The sequence below is a fragment of the Uloborus diversus genome, chromosome 7 (genome assembly GCF_026930045.1).
Source record: "Uloborus diversus isolate 005 chromosome 7, Udiv.v.3.1, whole genome shotgun sequence".
Taxonomy (NCBI): Eukaryota; Metazoa; Arthropoda; class Arachnida; order Araneae; family Uloboridae; genus Uloborus; species Uloborus diversus.
The window spans coordinates 69,449,802-69,467,680 of record NC_072737.1 but is presented as its reverse complement, the minus strand read 5'-3'; the positions used below and the strand labels follow the sequence as shown (position 1 = coordinate 69,467,680).

At 32.5% G+C, this 17,879-nt stretch overlaps 1 protein-coding gene across 1 annotated transcript in view; it reads left to right on the top strand.

Annotated features, from left to right (window-relative positions):
- LOC129227013 (triple functional domain protein-like) overlaps positions 1 to 17,879 on the top strand; it is a 100,433-nt gene that overhangs the window by 30,287 nt on the left and 52,267 nt on the right. The window contains exons 18-24 of the mRNA XM_054861642.1: positions 68 to 229; positions 5,416 to 5,598; positions 7,146 to 7,265; positions 8,909 to 9,100; positions 10,399 to 10,678; positions 13,879 to 13,994; positions 15,186 to 15,308. Of these exons, the coding sequence (XP_054717617.1) occupies positions 68 to 229; positions 5,416 to 5,598; positions 7,146 to 7,265; positions 8,909 to 9,100; positions 10,399 to 10,678; positions 13,879 to 13,994; positions 15,186 to 15,308 (1,176 nt within the window). The remainder of the gene's footprint in view (positions 1 to 67; positions 230 to 5,415; positions 5,599 to 7,145; positions 7,266 to 8,908; positions 9,101 to 10,398; positions 10,679 to 13,878; positions 13,995 to 15,185; positions 15,309 to 17,879) is intronic.

Here is a 17,879-nt window from a genome sequence, read left to right as displayed (position 1 = left end):
CTAAAATAACCTTTTGTTAAAATTATGTATTTTAAAATAATCTCAATGGTTTTAATACTTATTTTAGATTTCATCACAATTGGAATTGTGGTCTGAAGAGCTTCAAAATGCTGAAGTTGCTCGAGATATGAATGAGGCAGAACAGTCTCTTCATATTCACAATGAAAGTGTTAGCAATATGCAGCAAACTGTTCTAGATGTTATACAGAGAGGACAAGAGTTATACCAAGTAGGTTTTTCTGATACTTAGCTGAAAGTATTTATGTCAAACTGAAATCATAATCATTTGAAAAATTGCCAATTATTGGATAATATGGCAATCCAACAGGGTGATACAGGATAGGGTGAGCAGAGGAATCTTGCCCTGATTATAAAAATTTATTACAGAATAACCCTTTGACAAATTTAAATTTGTAATTGTTACTAGTTTTTGAAGACCACTTGCATTAGTAAACTTCAACACGTGTCCCTTTGGTAGCTCTGAGAATATCAAACCGGTATTTTAGTTCCCGCCAAATGTTTTGTAGCATGTGTTCTGTCACAGTACCTACAGCAGCTTGTCGCCTAGCCTTTAGTTTGTCGATGTCGGCAACCGGTGTGGCAAAGACTCTGTTGTTGGTATAGCTTCATAAAAAAAAGTGAAGGGAAGTAATGTTTGGAGAGCCGGGTGGCTAGGGTGTTGGATCATCTTTGTGACGAATTTCAGGATTCACCTGGGTAGCGTTGGATCCGGCGACGAACTATTAGTCACAGACTCAGACTTTACTTCAATTTTTATTTGCATAACTAAAATTTTACACCATTTCATCTGGAGTAACTTCTCTTGGTTAAAATAAATATTTACCGCAATAAAAATTAATGTTTGTGGGACTCATAAATTCTCGTGGACTGTCACGACGAAGGTTATCTCTGATGCCAATCAAACATTATGAAAGTCCAGCTCGCGTGAGCTCACTCCACGTTCAGGCGCGTCAGAGCTTCCAATCTCTCTGAAATCTTTTTTCCAAGTTCCCCTCTCAATCTTCTTTTTTTTTCTCTCCTCCTCATCAAGGGGCATGTGTCTTGTCCAGTAATTAATTTTCATTCTGAGATTGATGGCATGGCAATAGACTCCTGGTTTAGGGAGCAGTTTTCATTTGCTAGGACATTGGCTTCGCATGGTCTGCATCCCGCCTACGGTCCGCGGCCAAAACCAGACACAAAGTACTGCACTTGAATACGTTTTGAAAAGAGGTGAAACCGCCAAATGCCAGACTGTATCCACCAATCTATTCAACATGCAGACTGAGGGGCGATATTCGGGATCAACCCCACCAGGGGGTCCTGTGTTACACGTGTCACACCGAAGGTCATCTTAGATTCCTGTTTCCAAGGGGTTTTTTGAGTTTCGTCACATCTTTTCCAATCCACCAACCCAGAAATGTTTCATCCAGCGCCATCTATTGGTCACAAAAAACTAGGTGTTAACAAAACTAGGTTGTTAGTAGGTTGAAACTAGACAAAAAACTAGGTTGTTAGTAGCACTAACCTAAGTAACAGCACCAGATTTAAATTATGTCAAAAGGTTATTCGGTAATGAATTTTTATAATTGGGGCAAGACTTTATGCTCACCTTGTAATAATTTAAAATGATATCTCATTTCATTTATGTGAGCATAAAATCTACAGGCAGGGCTTAAATTAAAAAAAAAACTAAATTGTTAAATTTCGGAAGCGTTCCAATTTGATGACAATAATCCTGGCATACCAAGAAAAACAAGGCCAGAGAAACATGTTCAATTTAATGCAGTAAATATATGTTTAGAAATATCATGTTCTATATATAATATTATAAATACTAATAAACGGTTTTATTTTGTTAAAGCATTAACTAAGAATATTACTTTTCTCTTCTGATAGACAAATTTAATTGATTACAAAATATTTTATAAAAGAAGTAACTAAAACAAGGCAAACATTTCTGGACCTAAAATTAAAATATTTTGCAAGTACATAAAGAAATTAATGAATAAAAAATAAACTTGCCTCTTTAAAAAGAATTTAAAAGTAATTTCTTTAAAAAGAAATAAATAAATCACAATTATATTGATTGTTTCTGAGTCAATCATTTTATTGACATGTAACTAAATCTATAATAAACATCCTTCAATAATAGCAAACACACATTAATTGTACCTCTTATCTTGTTTAAATCTTTCTTTTCTGGTCAAAACAAATTTTTCTGTGTAAAAAAGTATTTTAAAAATGATTTCCTCTGCATTGCTTTCTGTGCTTTTTATATTAGTGAAAACGTCTCATCTTCATTGCAACCATTATGCATTGAGAGTGTTATTGATAGAAAGTCCTTTTAGTATCGATTATGTAATAGAGTGATGCCCAACCTTTTTTTACCTGAGGACTGCGCCTCATACTAAGATGAATCTCATAGGCCAGAACTCATGTAAAATTAAAATATATTTAAATCCTTTTTTGCAGATAGCATGAAAAATGCGAAAAAAGGAAAGAAATTTACAAATCAAGAACTGTTGTTACCATTATTACCTGCTTATTTTATTGATACGAAGTTTCCATTTGTTTTAGAAACAAATTATTAGCTGTTTAACTTCAAATTTGCAACAATAATTCGTAATACTGAAAAAGGCTATCTGTTGTTTTGGAAGGTTTCAGAATATGTCTTTGGATTCATAACATTGAAAATAACAATTGGCTGAACCTGGTCCAGGGGCTGTAGTTTGGGCAGGCACCGCTGATCTAAAGTATTGCAACTTCTTTCACTTGAAAGATCGCACTGCACATTTTCTTCAGTCAAGTTTTACCTACTGAGCAATTGAAAAAGCATGTTGCAGATCAATGAATGCTGTGTTTAGGAAATTCGTTTTACATTTACTACCGTTCGATTTTCTATTTTTCTTTTTCCCTATTGTGATTTGCTTTGTAACTGGAACCAAGGAGGGAAAAAGGATTTTTTTTGGCTGCAAAATAGACCCTGAACTCTCCCTCACGCCAGAAAATTTGAATTTCCTGGCAAGCTGATGAACCTCACTTATTTCTGGAATACTGTCAATCACAGGGTATTTTGGTATTTGTTTCTTAAGATTGTATGCATCATAGTTTTGAAATTTCTAGAAGCAAAGGTACTTTTAATAGCTAAATGAGTAAAAACTTCTTAATCATTCCTCTCTGTCAAAATGCTTGTTAAATAATTCCTCTATGTAAAATGCCTTTTTAATGTGTTTTTCAATGTGCAGTTTTGTGTTAGTGTTTTTTGTTTTGTTGAATCAAATTGGTGTACATTGTAAAGGATTTTGTTAGTTTACTATAAGAAAAATATGTTCTTGTTTCAAATTTCTCTATCAAAAAGCATTTACCCATTTTCAGCTATTCCCTAGCTATAATCCACTTGCTTAATTTATTGTAAAGAAAATGTAGGGGAGAGGAGGGAGGAATGGGACAGTGGGAGGAGTGGGACAGCTAAAATTATGGCAAAATAAATCACCTTATTTTATTGTCAGTTTGACCACTAGAGGGCCTGTTTATAGCTTCTTTTTGTTCCATACTTGCAGTTTATTCAGCAGGATGTTTCAGTTAATAATTTGAAAATGTTAAATTTCTCACCTCCAAACAAAGTTTCTAATCTATTTTTAGTTTTATTTCTTTATTTACGTAATTCAATTTCGAGAAAATTTCGGCAGAGCTTCCGAAAACTTTTTTTTTCTTAACATCACAAAGGTCGGCTATAATTGCGATTTTAGAGCTTCAATTTCAGAAAACCGCTTTTCCCCCAACCATAGATAGCGTTTTTAAGACTTTTAATTTTAAAAATTTCCCCGGGGCAAGCCCTAGGATATCTTCTTTCCTTAACATTATCACAGATAGTCTAAAACTGCGTTCTTAGAACTAAAACTTGAAAACAAAGGAGAGCCCTCCTTAACACAACGTTGATTATCTACAGTTGTGCTTTTAAAACACCAAACCATGTATCCCCCTAACATCACCAGAGATCGTCTAAAACTGTAGTTTTAAAACTACAATTTCGAAAATTTTCCGGGGGAGAACCCCCGGACCCCCTATCAAAGTGGCAATAAATTTCCGTTTCAAGATTCATATTGTATACATCTAGTAATGACTCCATCCCAAGCCAGAAAGTTGAATCCACTCTCCCTGTAACTATTCATACGTTAAAAAAAAAAAAAAGGTGTAGCAAAATTCAGGGGTACCTAAAATTTATTTACCCAAGGACTACGTTGTAAAATTTGGGAAGGCAAGGTGGGTCACACAATTCAACAATATTTCAGTTTGTTAGCGCTCCCCCCCCCCCTTGAATTTGACTAGAAATTACACACTCTAAAAACTTATGTGTCACCCCATTCGAAAGCGGGAAAATTTTTGGGGGGGAATTTGCGCCATTGAGCTTGGGGGGGATGGGCACCCCTGCTCTCATATTTTGTCGCTTAGTCCTGCAGATATACGGCCATTTCCCAAAGCAGAACCCAGGAATCCCCTGAAGAAAAATAAAAGAAAGAAGAAAGGACAAACAAAGATATTGACAGATACCCCAGAGAAGATAGAAATTGAAGAAGCAGAAGCTGCCAAACTAGAAAAAAAAAAAAAAAAAAAAAAGGCATCAACTAAAACCCGTGTGCAAAAAAAAAAAAAAAACTAAAAGTTAAAAAAACATTTGAGTTTAAAGATGAATCCAGTGATAGTGAAGGGTCAATTTCTTTACACGACACTTCAGATGAAGAATTTTATCCTCATATGCATGATGACGTGGAAATAGCACAAGAGATTGACTGGATGGAGGACAAACCAAACATAGGAGAAAATGAATTTGTGCTTGTCAAATTCCTTACCAAATGGTCAATTGTTTACTATGTTGCAAGGGTGGAGGGCATTTATGATACTGAAAGCTACAATGCAAAATTTATGAGAAAGGACATGAAAGGAAATTTTAATTTTCCTCAACAGGATGACTGTAGCATTATAGATAAAACAAATATTATCATGAAATTACCGCCACCACAATTGTTTGGTGGGACTAGTAGAGCACAGTCTTGTTTTTCTTTTAATGTGGACCTTTCTAATTATGACATTCGCTAATTTTCTGTAATTTTCAAATGTGTCCCACTCCTCCCATACTCATGTCCCACTCCTCCCACCCAGGAGGGAGGAATGGGACAAAATTCTTGAAATTTGTAATTAGTCAAGTGTGAAAATAATAAAGTGTTTAAACATTGTGTATATTTTTAACATGTAGTTATAATATGCAAGTTTATTGTGTGAGCTTTTGCATTTATGAATAAGTAGAGGATTATGAATAAGAATCATTTATGTGAAAAGTGTCCCAATCCTCCCTCCTCTTCCCTATCCATGTTCTGTAAGTTCTCTTATTTTAAAGCATCTATCTATTTTCAGCTATTTGAAACCTCGGGAGTGCAATTAATGGCTGACCATCAATATGATGGGCAAGCAAGGGTACAAGTTTTACTTGATTTTCTTCAAGAACGTCATCTAGATTTAGAAGATGTTGCAGAGATGAAACGAGTAAAACTTGAACAAAGTATTCAGTTATGCCAGCTGGAAAATGATGCCAGCCAGGTGTGTCTTCTGTTTTCCCTCATTCACTACTAAGTTTTATTACTACCAAAGATAATTATACTGTGGCTGTATTAGCCAAAGACAAAAGCATTATATTTAGATTTTTAAAAAAATGTTTTAAGTTATTTGATTTCAATAAGATTTTATCATTATCTTTTTATCTATACTATTTCAGTGATCTTTCACTTATACAAACACTTCTTTTATTCACTTTTCTTATTGTTACAAGGTGTACTCATTTCAGGTGTCATTTAAAAATGTATAACTCAATCCTGTTAAAAATGCAGCAAATTTATTTCCACTATATACAAATAATCTGAATAGTAAAAATATCCACAGCACTGAAACAGATTTCATGTAACACCATAAGTTTTTTAGTATGGCATCATAACCTCAGTGTAAAAGTCTCCTTACTAGCATAGTAGCCTTCCTTTGAACCTATCCAATAAACAAATATTTTTCTTGAGATATGGAGACCAAAACTGAACTGTATATTCCAAATGAGGCCTATAAACTACTATGTAAAGGCAGCAGAACCTTCTTACACATGTTTTTTAAATAGATATGTTGATAAACAAAATCATTCCCTGAGTTTTATTATTTGCTATGTTTCACTGTTACTGATTCCTTAGCCCTGTAAATTATAACTTGTGCCCTTATTTCCATGACCTAAATGTTTAACTTGACATTTTCCAACATTAATTGTTCTGTCCCACTACACAAGAACTTGACATACAACTTGAAAAAGTACGTAAAAGCGGATAGCTTCTGCAATATCTAAATTGGAGGAGAAACGCTAAAAAAATGAAATAAATGTAAACCAAGTAGAAACAAACCATGATCTTTGAATTAAGAAATAACTGATTTATGTAAGTTACTTTCACTGTATTTTGCTGTTGACTGCACTATTTTAAAGTTACCTATAGTATATTTTATGTGCACAATTATTTTGTTAATTTCTTCACTCTTTTTTAAAATGGCACTGAAACTTGTGAATGTTATTCTAGTATTTTTAAATATGACTAAAAAACATGCAATATCTAGTATGTTTGCAGAGGAAAGCTAGCAAAAATAAAGTACGGGTAAACTTCAAACTTAACAAGATTACTAGAATTAATTAATGCACATAAAAATAAAAAATACAGGAATGCTTATTTTCTACCATCTGGCACATTTTCGCTTTTTATTACCCATTCTCAAAATCTGCTTTTGTCTGATTTTTTGCAGAAAATTTCACTTTTCTCTTAAGTTTTAATTTAACAAAAATTGAGATTATCTATTAAATCTTAATGTTACCAGAAGTTTGTATTAATCCTGCCTTTTTTATTTTGACTTTTTGAATGAATCAACATAAACTAAAGTTTTTTTGAATAGTGTTTAAACTAATGTATTTAATATTTTGTTTTTGATATTTCTGTCTTATGTCATTAGGTTTCTTATGACCAATTTCAAATAACATGTCCATGTATTCCTTTAATATATGAAGAGTGTATAATGCTATAAAATTAAATAAACTTACAGTTTTATTTTTAAATTGATCTTTGTAGGTGTTGAGTTGGATTGGAAATGGTGAAGCTATGTTAGTTGCTTCTTTTATTATTCCATCCTCTTTACAAGAAGCTGAACAATTGCGAACAGAGCATCAGCAATTCCAATTGGCTATTGAAGTAAGCTTTTGATTGTTTTTATAAAGCAGAAAAATGTCTGATTAGCACCTTAGTTTGGCATTTAACAATAGCTTTGTTACCCCATATTGTTTTCTAGATGGCTACTTATTTTTGTGGCTCAAAGTTTCTTATTGAAATAGATAAAGCTCCAGATATTCTCTATTTAAATAGGGTTGCCAATTTTTATTATTTTCCACCTGTCACAAGAAGCTATGTTATCACTACATTTTCCAGTCAAAAGTGCTGAAACGTTTTCTGTTTGTGTGAAATGAGGGGGAGGGGGACAAGAGTGGCAAATAAGAGAGACAAAGAAGGTGATCACACACCCAAATTATTTGAGCAAAATTATATAAAATAGGTGAACAATATAAATATAACAATTGTATTTTCTGCGGTTACATTATTCTCTCTTATCCCTTTTCTTTCTCTCGGAAATGGTGACATGAAAGGCAAACCAAATCAAACTAAATTCCTCTCTCCCCCTCCCCCTCTTCTTGTTTTTTGAAATATTGCTTTCTGAGACCTTAAACTTTGCATCTACTTAGTGAGACAAGATAATGTTAAGGAAGGGGTTAAAGCCATAAAAGCCGCTCTTGATAATTTTAAAGCAGTGGGTTTAACCCAAGGAAAGTTATAGCAAAGCTAGTCTCTTTCAATTGTGAAAAAACTGATGAGCGTGGTACATGTATGACTTCATTCAAACTTTTATTTTACCTGTTGTTCTGCAGAGCATCTTTGAATAGTGTAAATACTCCATATCTTCAATCTATTAAATTTAATTTTCATATTGTGCAAGGTTAGCTGAATCTACAGGTGAAGCTGTTAATAATTTTTGGACTGAAGCGTACTTCAACCAACCTATAACTTAGTGACAGAACTTTGGCTTTTTTTTTTGCTCTAAATTTCAGGCCAAATTAAAAAATGCTTGGAGGAGTTGACAAAAGAACCACATAATGATGTGAAATCATATTATCAAATCAATATTTTGTATAAAATACTAGATTCAGTTTCTAATGAAATTGAGGTAAGATTTAATGCAAATAATTTATCTGTGTGGTTTGCCTTAAGTTCAATATTATCTGAATCAGGTATTAAAAAAGAAAAAAAAATCGATTGTAAGTTAATAACGTGTGAGGGAGGAAGATTGGTTTTGTGAAATGCAGCTGTTTTATTCAATAATGAAAAAATAATGAACTGTTCAACTTTCAAAGTTGTTTGGATTATTTGAAAGAGGAATATGGAAAATATGTTTTCTAACTTAACTTCCTTTTTCCCATTGCTTTGGACTCTTCCAATCAGCTTACTTACTTGTGAAAAATCTTTCTTGTGCCTCTGGCAGTTAAAAAGTTATCTTTCAAGCATTATGGGACTAGAAGGACTTATCTTTAGCTGTTCTGGCATCTACTGCCAGACAAGGCATAGCACTGAATATTGATGAAATCTAACACAATTTTGTTTTCTTTCGGATTCCAAAAATTGTAAATTTATACTTTCTGGAATACTTTACTGAAAGGTAAAATGTATCTTAGAGTTTTGTGTCTTCTCTATTCCTCTTGACGTTTTTTTAAAATCATTTTATTTTTATTTTTCATAAGAAAATATTGGTTACAGTTTTATTAATTGTTTAATTTTCTTTTTTTCAGAAAACACATTCAAGTGCAGTTTTAGTACAGCAGAGGGCAGAATCTTTGATTCAAGCTAACCACTTTGATCCATCTCATGTTAGGGCAATCTGTGATGATGTAAATTCAAGTTGGCATCAATTAATGACTCATGCTGAGGATAGGCATAAATTAACTACAGCTTCTTTAAATTTCTACAAGACTGCTGAACAAGTAACTATAATTATTTATACATTGCATTTGGGTGCTAAATGTTTTGTGTTGTGATAATGAGTTGATGCTGTGCTATAATTAATTAATGTAAATGGCAAAAATCGATCAATTTTTTCCAAAACATTCGATACTTAAGTGTTGTTTCGGCATAAGTTTGATTACTCTAATTATTGTGATTTGTTGTGAATTAACTACATCGAACCAGATATATCACTGACTGTTAAAGATAGTGAGTAGAAATTCAAAATTTTGATCTTTTATGGTATTGCTTATAATGCATTCAAGAAGATGTGATAGTGGAATTGAACAAAGCGGGTTGCTTTTTGGCACCAACATTAGCCACTTTCATGAATTACTCCTTGGATTAGCGATTCTGTTCATAAATACTTCACTTATCTGATTGGCGCTGTTTTTAACATTCCAGCGCCAAGCAAATAACATTGCCAAGTGTCACATTGCTTTGTTTAGTTCCACCATCTCTTCTCTCTAAATGCACTATAGTATTAATTTAGCTATGAAAAGTATAGAAATGAGAATGGAATAAAGAAAAATATGCAATTAAACCAAAAAATTCTTTAAAAAACCAAGTAATTAACTTTAACTCCAAATGCTCTTAATTCAAATGTAAAAAAATCCCATTTTCATCAATCATAAAATTTGTTAGAATAGCACAGTTATGACCAACTATCAGAAATGAATTGCTAAATATTTTCTTGAAATTATAAATTAATTCTTAAAATTATAAAATTCAATTACTGTATAAATTTTGAATATATTGCATTGCATTTTTTTTTACATACTTAAAAATGATATAAAAATGGGAAAGATGCATGAACTGTTTCTAACTTTTATTGTTACACTTATGTTCACTAAGAGTTTTACAAGAAAATCTCCAATCAAGGCATGACGGGTGAAAATTGCTTCTACATTGGAACAATGTAATTGCCTGTTTGTTGATATTTTATAGTTGAAATTTTAACCCTATCTCCAGTGGATTAACCCTGAACTCTAGTTGATAGCGCTCAATGTTGACCACTTTTTCGTTTCTTCATTCTCCTAAAATTGTAGTTGTACCAGTAAAACAGTCAAGTGACCCGATCAAGTTCAACCTTTCAAAATAAAGCATTTCCCTACATGTCAAACGTTGTCAAAAAGTATTATCAAATTATAAATAACTTCCTGAATTTTTGGTGCCTCAACAATGAAATAATGCCATCACGCTTGCTATGGCACGAGTTTCATTTTTGGTGACGTCAGCATTACCAGTTTGCAAATTAAAACTATACTTTTATTTCTAGGTGTGCTCGGTTCTTGATAGTTTGGAGCGTGAATATCGAAGGGATGAAGATTGGTGTGGAAGCAATAATGAAACTAATGAGAAAAAAGAAAGCTCTGATAAAGTCGCATATGTTTCACAGCTGTTGACTAAGCATCAGGAACAAAAAGAAGCTTTCTTAAAAGCTTGCACACTTGCTCGTAGAAATGCTGAAACATTTTTGAAATATAGTTCACGCTGCGTACAATACTACAGTTCCCAAATTGAAGTAAATCATAAAGGTTCAGAAAATAAAGTTAAAGGTAGTATCAGTTATGTTTTTTCTTTACTTTTCTTTAAATTTTTATTTAAAATGTATTAAAAGAATAACTAGAGAAACTTTGCTTTTAAATTTCTCCTAAAACACTGCTTTGATAAGATTGATTTATCTTGTTTCCAAACTCTGCAGGTGCTAAATTATTCTCATTAAAACATCAACAAAAGCATTTATCTTTAATAAAAGTTCAATTATTCACAATTAATTAGGATATTTATGTTCAGCAAAATAAACTGGCATTCAAGTGCAAATTATTAATATTAATTTTTAAGTAGTATTATTCTTAAATTAAAATGAATAAAACAACAGATGTTAAGTTTCAAGTAATCTTTTTACTCCAATTTACTATGGGCTGCTAAACAGCAAAATAAATAAATTTAAAAATACTTTCAACCAGAAAACTAATATAAAGCATTTCACCAATGAATGAAAATAGTAAATCATGTATTTGAAAATATTTATATCAGGTTTTAAAAAAATAGATTTAAGTTTAAAAGCTGTTGTAGTATTTATCAAAAGATGAAAGTTTTTACAAAGTATCCCTCCAAATAGAAATGAATGTTTTTGGTTTGTTTTACTTGAAGAAAAATTTAATGAATGATAAGAATAAAGCAATTACAAACCATTTAATTTATAATAACATTTTTAGCAGTATTTCTGCATGCTCTTTAATTGCATGATTATGTATGTTTTTGGAGTAAGTTTTGGTTGCATTTACTTTGACCCAAATGTAGGGCTAGATTAAGGCATGGGCACATGGGGCATGAGCCCAGGGCACCAACATTTCGGTACACTAACTCTGTAGATAAAGTTTAAATTGAACTCATTTCATATTGGACTGTAGCAAGATACAAATATTAAAAAGCACTCTGATTTCAGTCTATAGTTCCACAATTAAAAGTTATAATATAGATAATTTTGAAATTTGCGGCCTACTGCAACGGGCAAAGTTTGACAACATTTTATATTATAATGTTTAACTATCGTATAATACACTATCGCGGGCAAGTAAACGACAGGGTCTGCTGAAATGAGTTATTGAGATATTTGAAGAAACCTGTTTTGGATTAACAATAGGGAAATGTTGAAATTAGACTTTTTTTTCCAATCTTTTTTTTTCAGCGGAAACAAATAAGCAAGCTGGTGCAATAAAGCTAATGTACAATAGATGACAAAAATGCAAAAAAAAAAAAAAAGAAAAAAGGAAATATGAAAAATTTGCAGTTACTACCCTTTACCTACCCACAGTCCTTTCTACTTTTTATAATGTATCTGCATTGTAATATAACATACCACCAAATGGCTGTGTTAATACGCAAGTATCAAAATATTTTATTGCTTCGCTATATAGAATAAGCAGGGGGAGGGGGGGGGGCACCAAATAAATTTCGTGCTGAGTGTCTTCAAAAATCCCAGTCGGGCTCTGCCCAAATGTGAAATCTTCGTTGGATTGATCATTTAACTTTCAGTCTATAGTAGGATTCTTGAGTCATTTGTTTTTTTTTCTCATATAAGGGCCTGCCTGGGCTATCATCATTGGTGCCTAAAATTTTCAGAGTAAAACATTCTGAGGTCCAAGAATGTCTTACAGCAGTAGCCTCAACTTTACCCTAAATGATTGAATTGTTTACATACCTATGTTTTCAATAGTTGTTTTCAACAGAATGTTGCATTTTTCTTTTATCTGCATCAACTTCTTCGATATTAGCGGCATTTTTTGGGAATATTATAACTTCATTATTGCTTGGACAGAGACACTTTCAAATTATTTGTTGCCCTTAGTTGTAAATTTAAAAAAAAAAAGTAAATGTATCATATTTTAAAATAATACTAGCTGCGTGCCCGGCGTTGCACGGGCTACTTAAAAAATGAAAGAGATGTCCAATTTCTTCAATTATTGAGTCAGAGTAATTTGTATTACTCTGACATCAGTTTCTAAAGCGCTAAGGAGTAAATAAATACGCGTAATGCAAGGTTTGCAAAACACCAGTAGAGCATATTTTGTCAAAAATCTCTTTAACGTTAATCATAGTTATCAATGATACAAGTTATGAGTATTTTCAATTAGCACAAAAGATGAAAATATATGCATTATCAACTATAATCTGTGCTCACGTTAAAATGAATTACATCTGATAGACTATATCTGAACTATTTATGTACAATTACAATCAGCTTTTTACATAGATTGACACATAATTTTTGGTTGATTACGTGAAACTAAAGCACCAAGACTAAATAACTACCAATAAGCATTAATTTAATACCAAGTCATCAGATTCCAATTTAGCTTTAGTTAAAATCCTTAAAAACAATCTTTTTTGTTCAACTCTGTTTCACAAAGAAATCCAAGCAATCTTAATTTAACATGTTCTTTTAACGATATAAACTGTATTTTAAAAATAGAAACAGGAAGGAAAAAGAGAGTTATTACAAATCGAAAACTCACCCATGTGACGGGAAAAAGTCCAACAAAATAAACATAATTAGTCGCACATCCTAAGTGTACCAAAATATGAGGCAGATGAATAATGAACTTACACTACAATCAATAAATATAGCTAAAGAAACAACTTTCATATGCTGAAAAGAGTTAAGAACATTGAATGTAAAAATAAAAAAAGGACAGACGATAAAATAAAGGCTATGTCCGAATAGGGCAACCAATTTTAAACTAATTTAAAATGAAATTCTAGATGGAAACGTTGTTTTAAGATTTGGACAGCAGCCAAAAAAATCCCTTTTAAATCAATTATTAGAATTTTACTTGCTCACGCATATGCAAAATGGCAACAGGAAAGAAATAAAAATTCCTGAATAACGTTATTTTAATTAACGTTTTAATTAATATCTCCGCTAATTAAAATCTCACAATTACGAGATTGGTCCTATTGTTTTCTTTGGAAAATTCCGAATTGATCGGTATCTCGTTTGACTCTCGATTCGCAGCGATTCTCGAGAAGATCGATCTTCAGACAGACAGACGGACGCGAACAGATTTTAATATTATAGTGGATGATGGAGTATAAAAAGAGTGATGGGGTAGCACAGTGTGTATTGTAGAAATTTTTAAATATATCAAAGTTTTGTAGAATAAAAACTGATACCCAACTTTTTTGCCTGATTACTAGCTTTCTAGAAGGTTTGATGATTTTTGTTGTGTAAACTTCATCTTTTTATCCTCAGGTATTCTTGAGCGATTGCTCAATCAGGAGAATAATGTCCTAGAACACTGGACAGCAAAAAAGAAGCGCTTAGATCAATGTCAACAATTTGTTCTTTTTGAAAATAGTGCAAAGCAAGTAAGTATGCTCAAAACTTTTTGTACTCAAAACTTGAATATTAATATCACAGATATAGGTTATTTAATTGCAGACATTATTATAATCATATGTTTCTTTCATTTGGGTAAAAAACTGGCTGACCGGAAGGAAACAAAGGGTAGTTGTAAGGGGAAATTATTCTAATTGGAGTGAGGTTTTAAGCGGGATTACTCAAGGATCAGTGTTAGGGCCTGTTTTGTTCATTGTCTTTATGAACGATATTCACAAAAATATTTCTGGGAACATGAATTGTTTTGCTGATGATGTCAAAGTTATGGGGACTGTAGAAAATGAAGAACAAGCAAATCAGCTGCAAGAGGATCTAGATCATATTACGGAGTGGGCTGATAAATGGGGTATGGCTGTTAATGTTGGGGAAATGTCAAGTGCTACATTTAGGGCATGGAAATAAGTGTACAAGTTATTATTTGCAAGGTTCAGTCATTAGTCAGGCAGACAAAGTTACTGATCTGGGGGTCTTAATAAGTCAGGATTTAAAGTTTAGCCAACAGTGCAGCATTGTTATTAACAAGGCCAATAAGATGCTTGGGTTTATCAATAGATCTATTTCAAACAAATCTAAAGAAGTTCTTCTGCCCTTATATAGAAGTTTGGTAAGACCTCATTTGTAGTATGCTGTTCAGTTTTGGTCTCCTTATCTTAAGAAAGACAATGTATTGGAAAGGGTTCAAAGGCGAGCTACAAGGCTAATAAATGGACTTTCCCACTTAGATTATGATTCCAGGTTTAAAAGGCTAAAAATGTACAGTCTTGAGCAAAGAAGAGACCGGGGGGACATGATTTTCAGTTGTTTAAATTTATTAAAATGAAAGATGTTACGGGGCTGAAGTTTAGCACTGAAAACAGGACAAGGGGTCATTGTTTTAAGCTATTTAAATCTCAGGCTAACATGGATGTTAGGAAAAATTATTATTTTAGCAGGGTAGTGGGACCTTGGAACAGTTTACCGGAAGAGGTGGTAATGAGCAAAGGAATAGATAGTTTTAAGAGGGCCATTGATCTTCACTGGAGATTGTAAATTGACTAGGACCAGTCTAGCTGGGCCCAGAGCCTGTTGCTGGTCGTCACTTTTGTATTTGTATTTGTATTTTTTCTTAAATAGTAAGATTTTATACCTTATTTTTCAATCAAAATATTTTCTGTGTTTAGGCTTTGGAATGGATTCGAGAAACAGGGGAAGATTATCTTGATAACAGAAGCTCTTTAGGAGAAAGTGTAGAAGAAACTAAACTTTTATTAAAAGAATACAATGAATTCAAAGGAAATGCAAAGGTAAAATAATTATTTTATAAAGTGATACACCATTTTAAGTGAACCAAATAATTTTTCCATCATGGTAAATGAAATGAACTCTATTAATCAGTAAAAATTTTAATGAAGTGCTGTACAAATAAAAAATTACTGTAAAATATACTATCTCTCTCATCTATTTTTTTTTTTTGAGAAGATTTTAAACATACTACTGTACTAGCAGTACCCGCACAGCTTTGCCCGTAGAAGAAACTAAACTTTTATCTTTAAACGAGCAATTCTTGTGGGTATATATATATTTCTTATCTCGGAAACGGCTCTAACGATTTGGATGAAATTTTGGATTTAATTGTAGTTTTGCATTCTAAGTTCATCTACATTAGTGTTTTTTCTGTAAAAACGCGATTTTTTACAAAAAACAGTTTTTTAATATAAAGTCAAATTGAGTTAAGCCTTGAAGTAAACTGTGAGTTGACGCATCAGGCAGACGATTTGCAACCATAACAATGAAAATTTGTCTCTTCTCGCTTCAAAATTTTATACTTGCTTAGGGTTGCCAGTCTTGGCTGATATTGGCCACTTTGGCTAATTTCAAACACGCTTGGCTGAAAACAAATTCAAAAGCATTATGTAAGTGGATGTAAGGCTTTTTTTCTTTTTTAAGTGAAACTATTGCTTGACCATCCTATTTTATTTTATTTTATTTATTTATTTTCTTTTTACACTTCAAATAGTTTAACATGTTTTTAAAATCACGCATCTAAATTTTATTTCGAAGAAGTGTATATCTTGAGATTCTTTATGTTTTGTTAAGACAGTTGTTATCATTTGTTGGAATGGTTTGTGGATCATCAGTTTGGATGGATATCATGCTGTATGTAGCATTTTCTGGCGTAAAGTGACCAACTACACTAAAAGTACTTATTCAAAAAGAAAATCTCGATTGAAATGAAATAGTGAAACGCATCATAGTATGAAAGGAAGTATTCCGTTAAAAACCGATTTCACCACAGCAAAACTGGCTCCAAGGTCAAAATATTTTAATAACTGACAAGAAAATTGTATAGTGGAAACAAATGTGACAGATAGTTTAAAGCAAAATGTTGATTTAATTACATTCAGAATCTTCTTTGTTTGGTACTTTAGTGTTATAAGAAGATGAGTGCTTAGTATTTCGTTAACGTGAAGCTTTTCAAGCATATTTGGAAAAGTATTGAACCTTAGAAAAACATGAGCTGACAAAAAATAATTCTTTTAAAGCCGAGCGAGGCTCGGTCGTCCAGGTACTTAAAAGAATACAATGAATTCAAAGGAAATGCAAAGGTAAAATAATTATTTTATAAAGTGATACACCATTTTAAGTGAACCAAATAATTTTTCCATCATGGTAAATGAAATGAACTCTATTTATCAGTAAAAATTTTAATGAAGTGCTGTACAAATAAAAAATTACTGTAAAATATTCCATCTCTCTCATCCATTTTTTTTTTTTTTTTTTTGAGAAGATTTTGAACATACTACTGTACTAGCGGTACCCGCACAGCTTTGCCCGTAGTAGAAAATTAAAATGTCATTTGGTTCGCCTGAATATTCACAAATAATGGATGATGAATTTCTCGCCTATTTGCTATGTTCATTTGCTTGCCCATGTTATAGTAATTTGCTCATCCACGTTATGATAATTTGCTCAATAAAATTTTCTGAAAATTGGAATAGAAAAAGTGCAAAATCAAATTTTCGAAACATTACTTCGAGGTGACACCCTTATGCTACTAACTCATGGTGTACCAAATTTCATGAAAGCCGACCGAACGGTCTAGGCGCTATGCACGTAACAGACAGAGATCCATAGACACAGACTTTCAAATTTATTATTAGTAAAGATTTGCAGTAATCCACAAATAGCATTTTTTGAAATTCTGAAAAGTTAGCGTGATAATACATAGTGGCATATAATCCTTTCGTTGTATATTTTATTATTTACATTGCATAATATACTGATTAATGCAAGCAAAGGTAGTCTAACTGTTTTACCACTAGTAAACAATGTGGACAGGAATCATTTATATTGAAGAAAAGAGAAAAAGCTAATCATTTTGGTGGTGGTTGTGCTCCCTTGAAAATCATAGCTTTCAGGATTTTTTTTTTTTTTTTTTGCGATTCACAATGTGGAAGTCGGCTCTAAAGTGAATGGATGTGTTAATACTGGTGCTGGTGTTTACTGTGAACTTTTTTCCTTTTACACCCCCATTGGCAACCATAGATCAGCTTTCGATGGCGAGATTGCTGCCATTTGCCAGGCCCTGTCACAGCTCCAGCCACATTTAGACTCTTTTTCATAAGCAGTTGTATTAACGGACTCAAAGGCTGCACTCCAAGCTATCGATACACCTAGCCAATCCCGAACTTTAACCACCGATAATTGTTTGAAGCTCCTTAACCGGCTTGCCAGAAATAATAAGACAGTTGTTCTTCAGTGGATTCCGGCCCACTGTGGAATCCAAGGTAATGAGATGGCCGATTTTTTGGCCAAAAAGGGAGCATCGGTTCTTCAGAGAACCAATCCTAAGCTTCCATTTAGTAACATCAAAA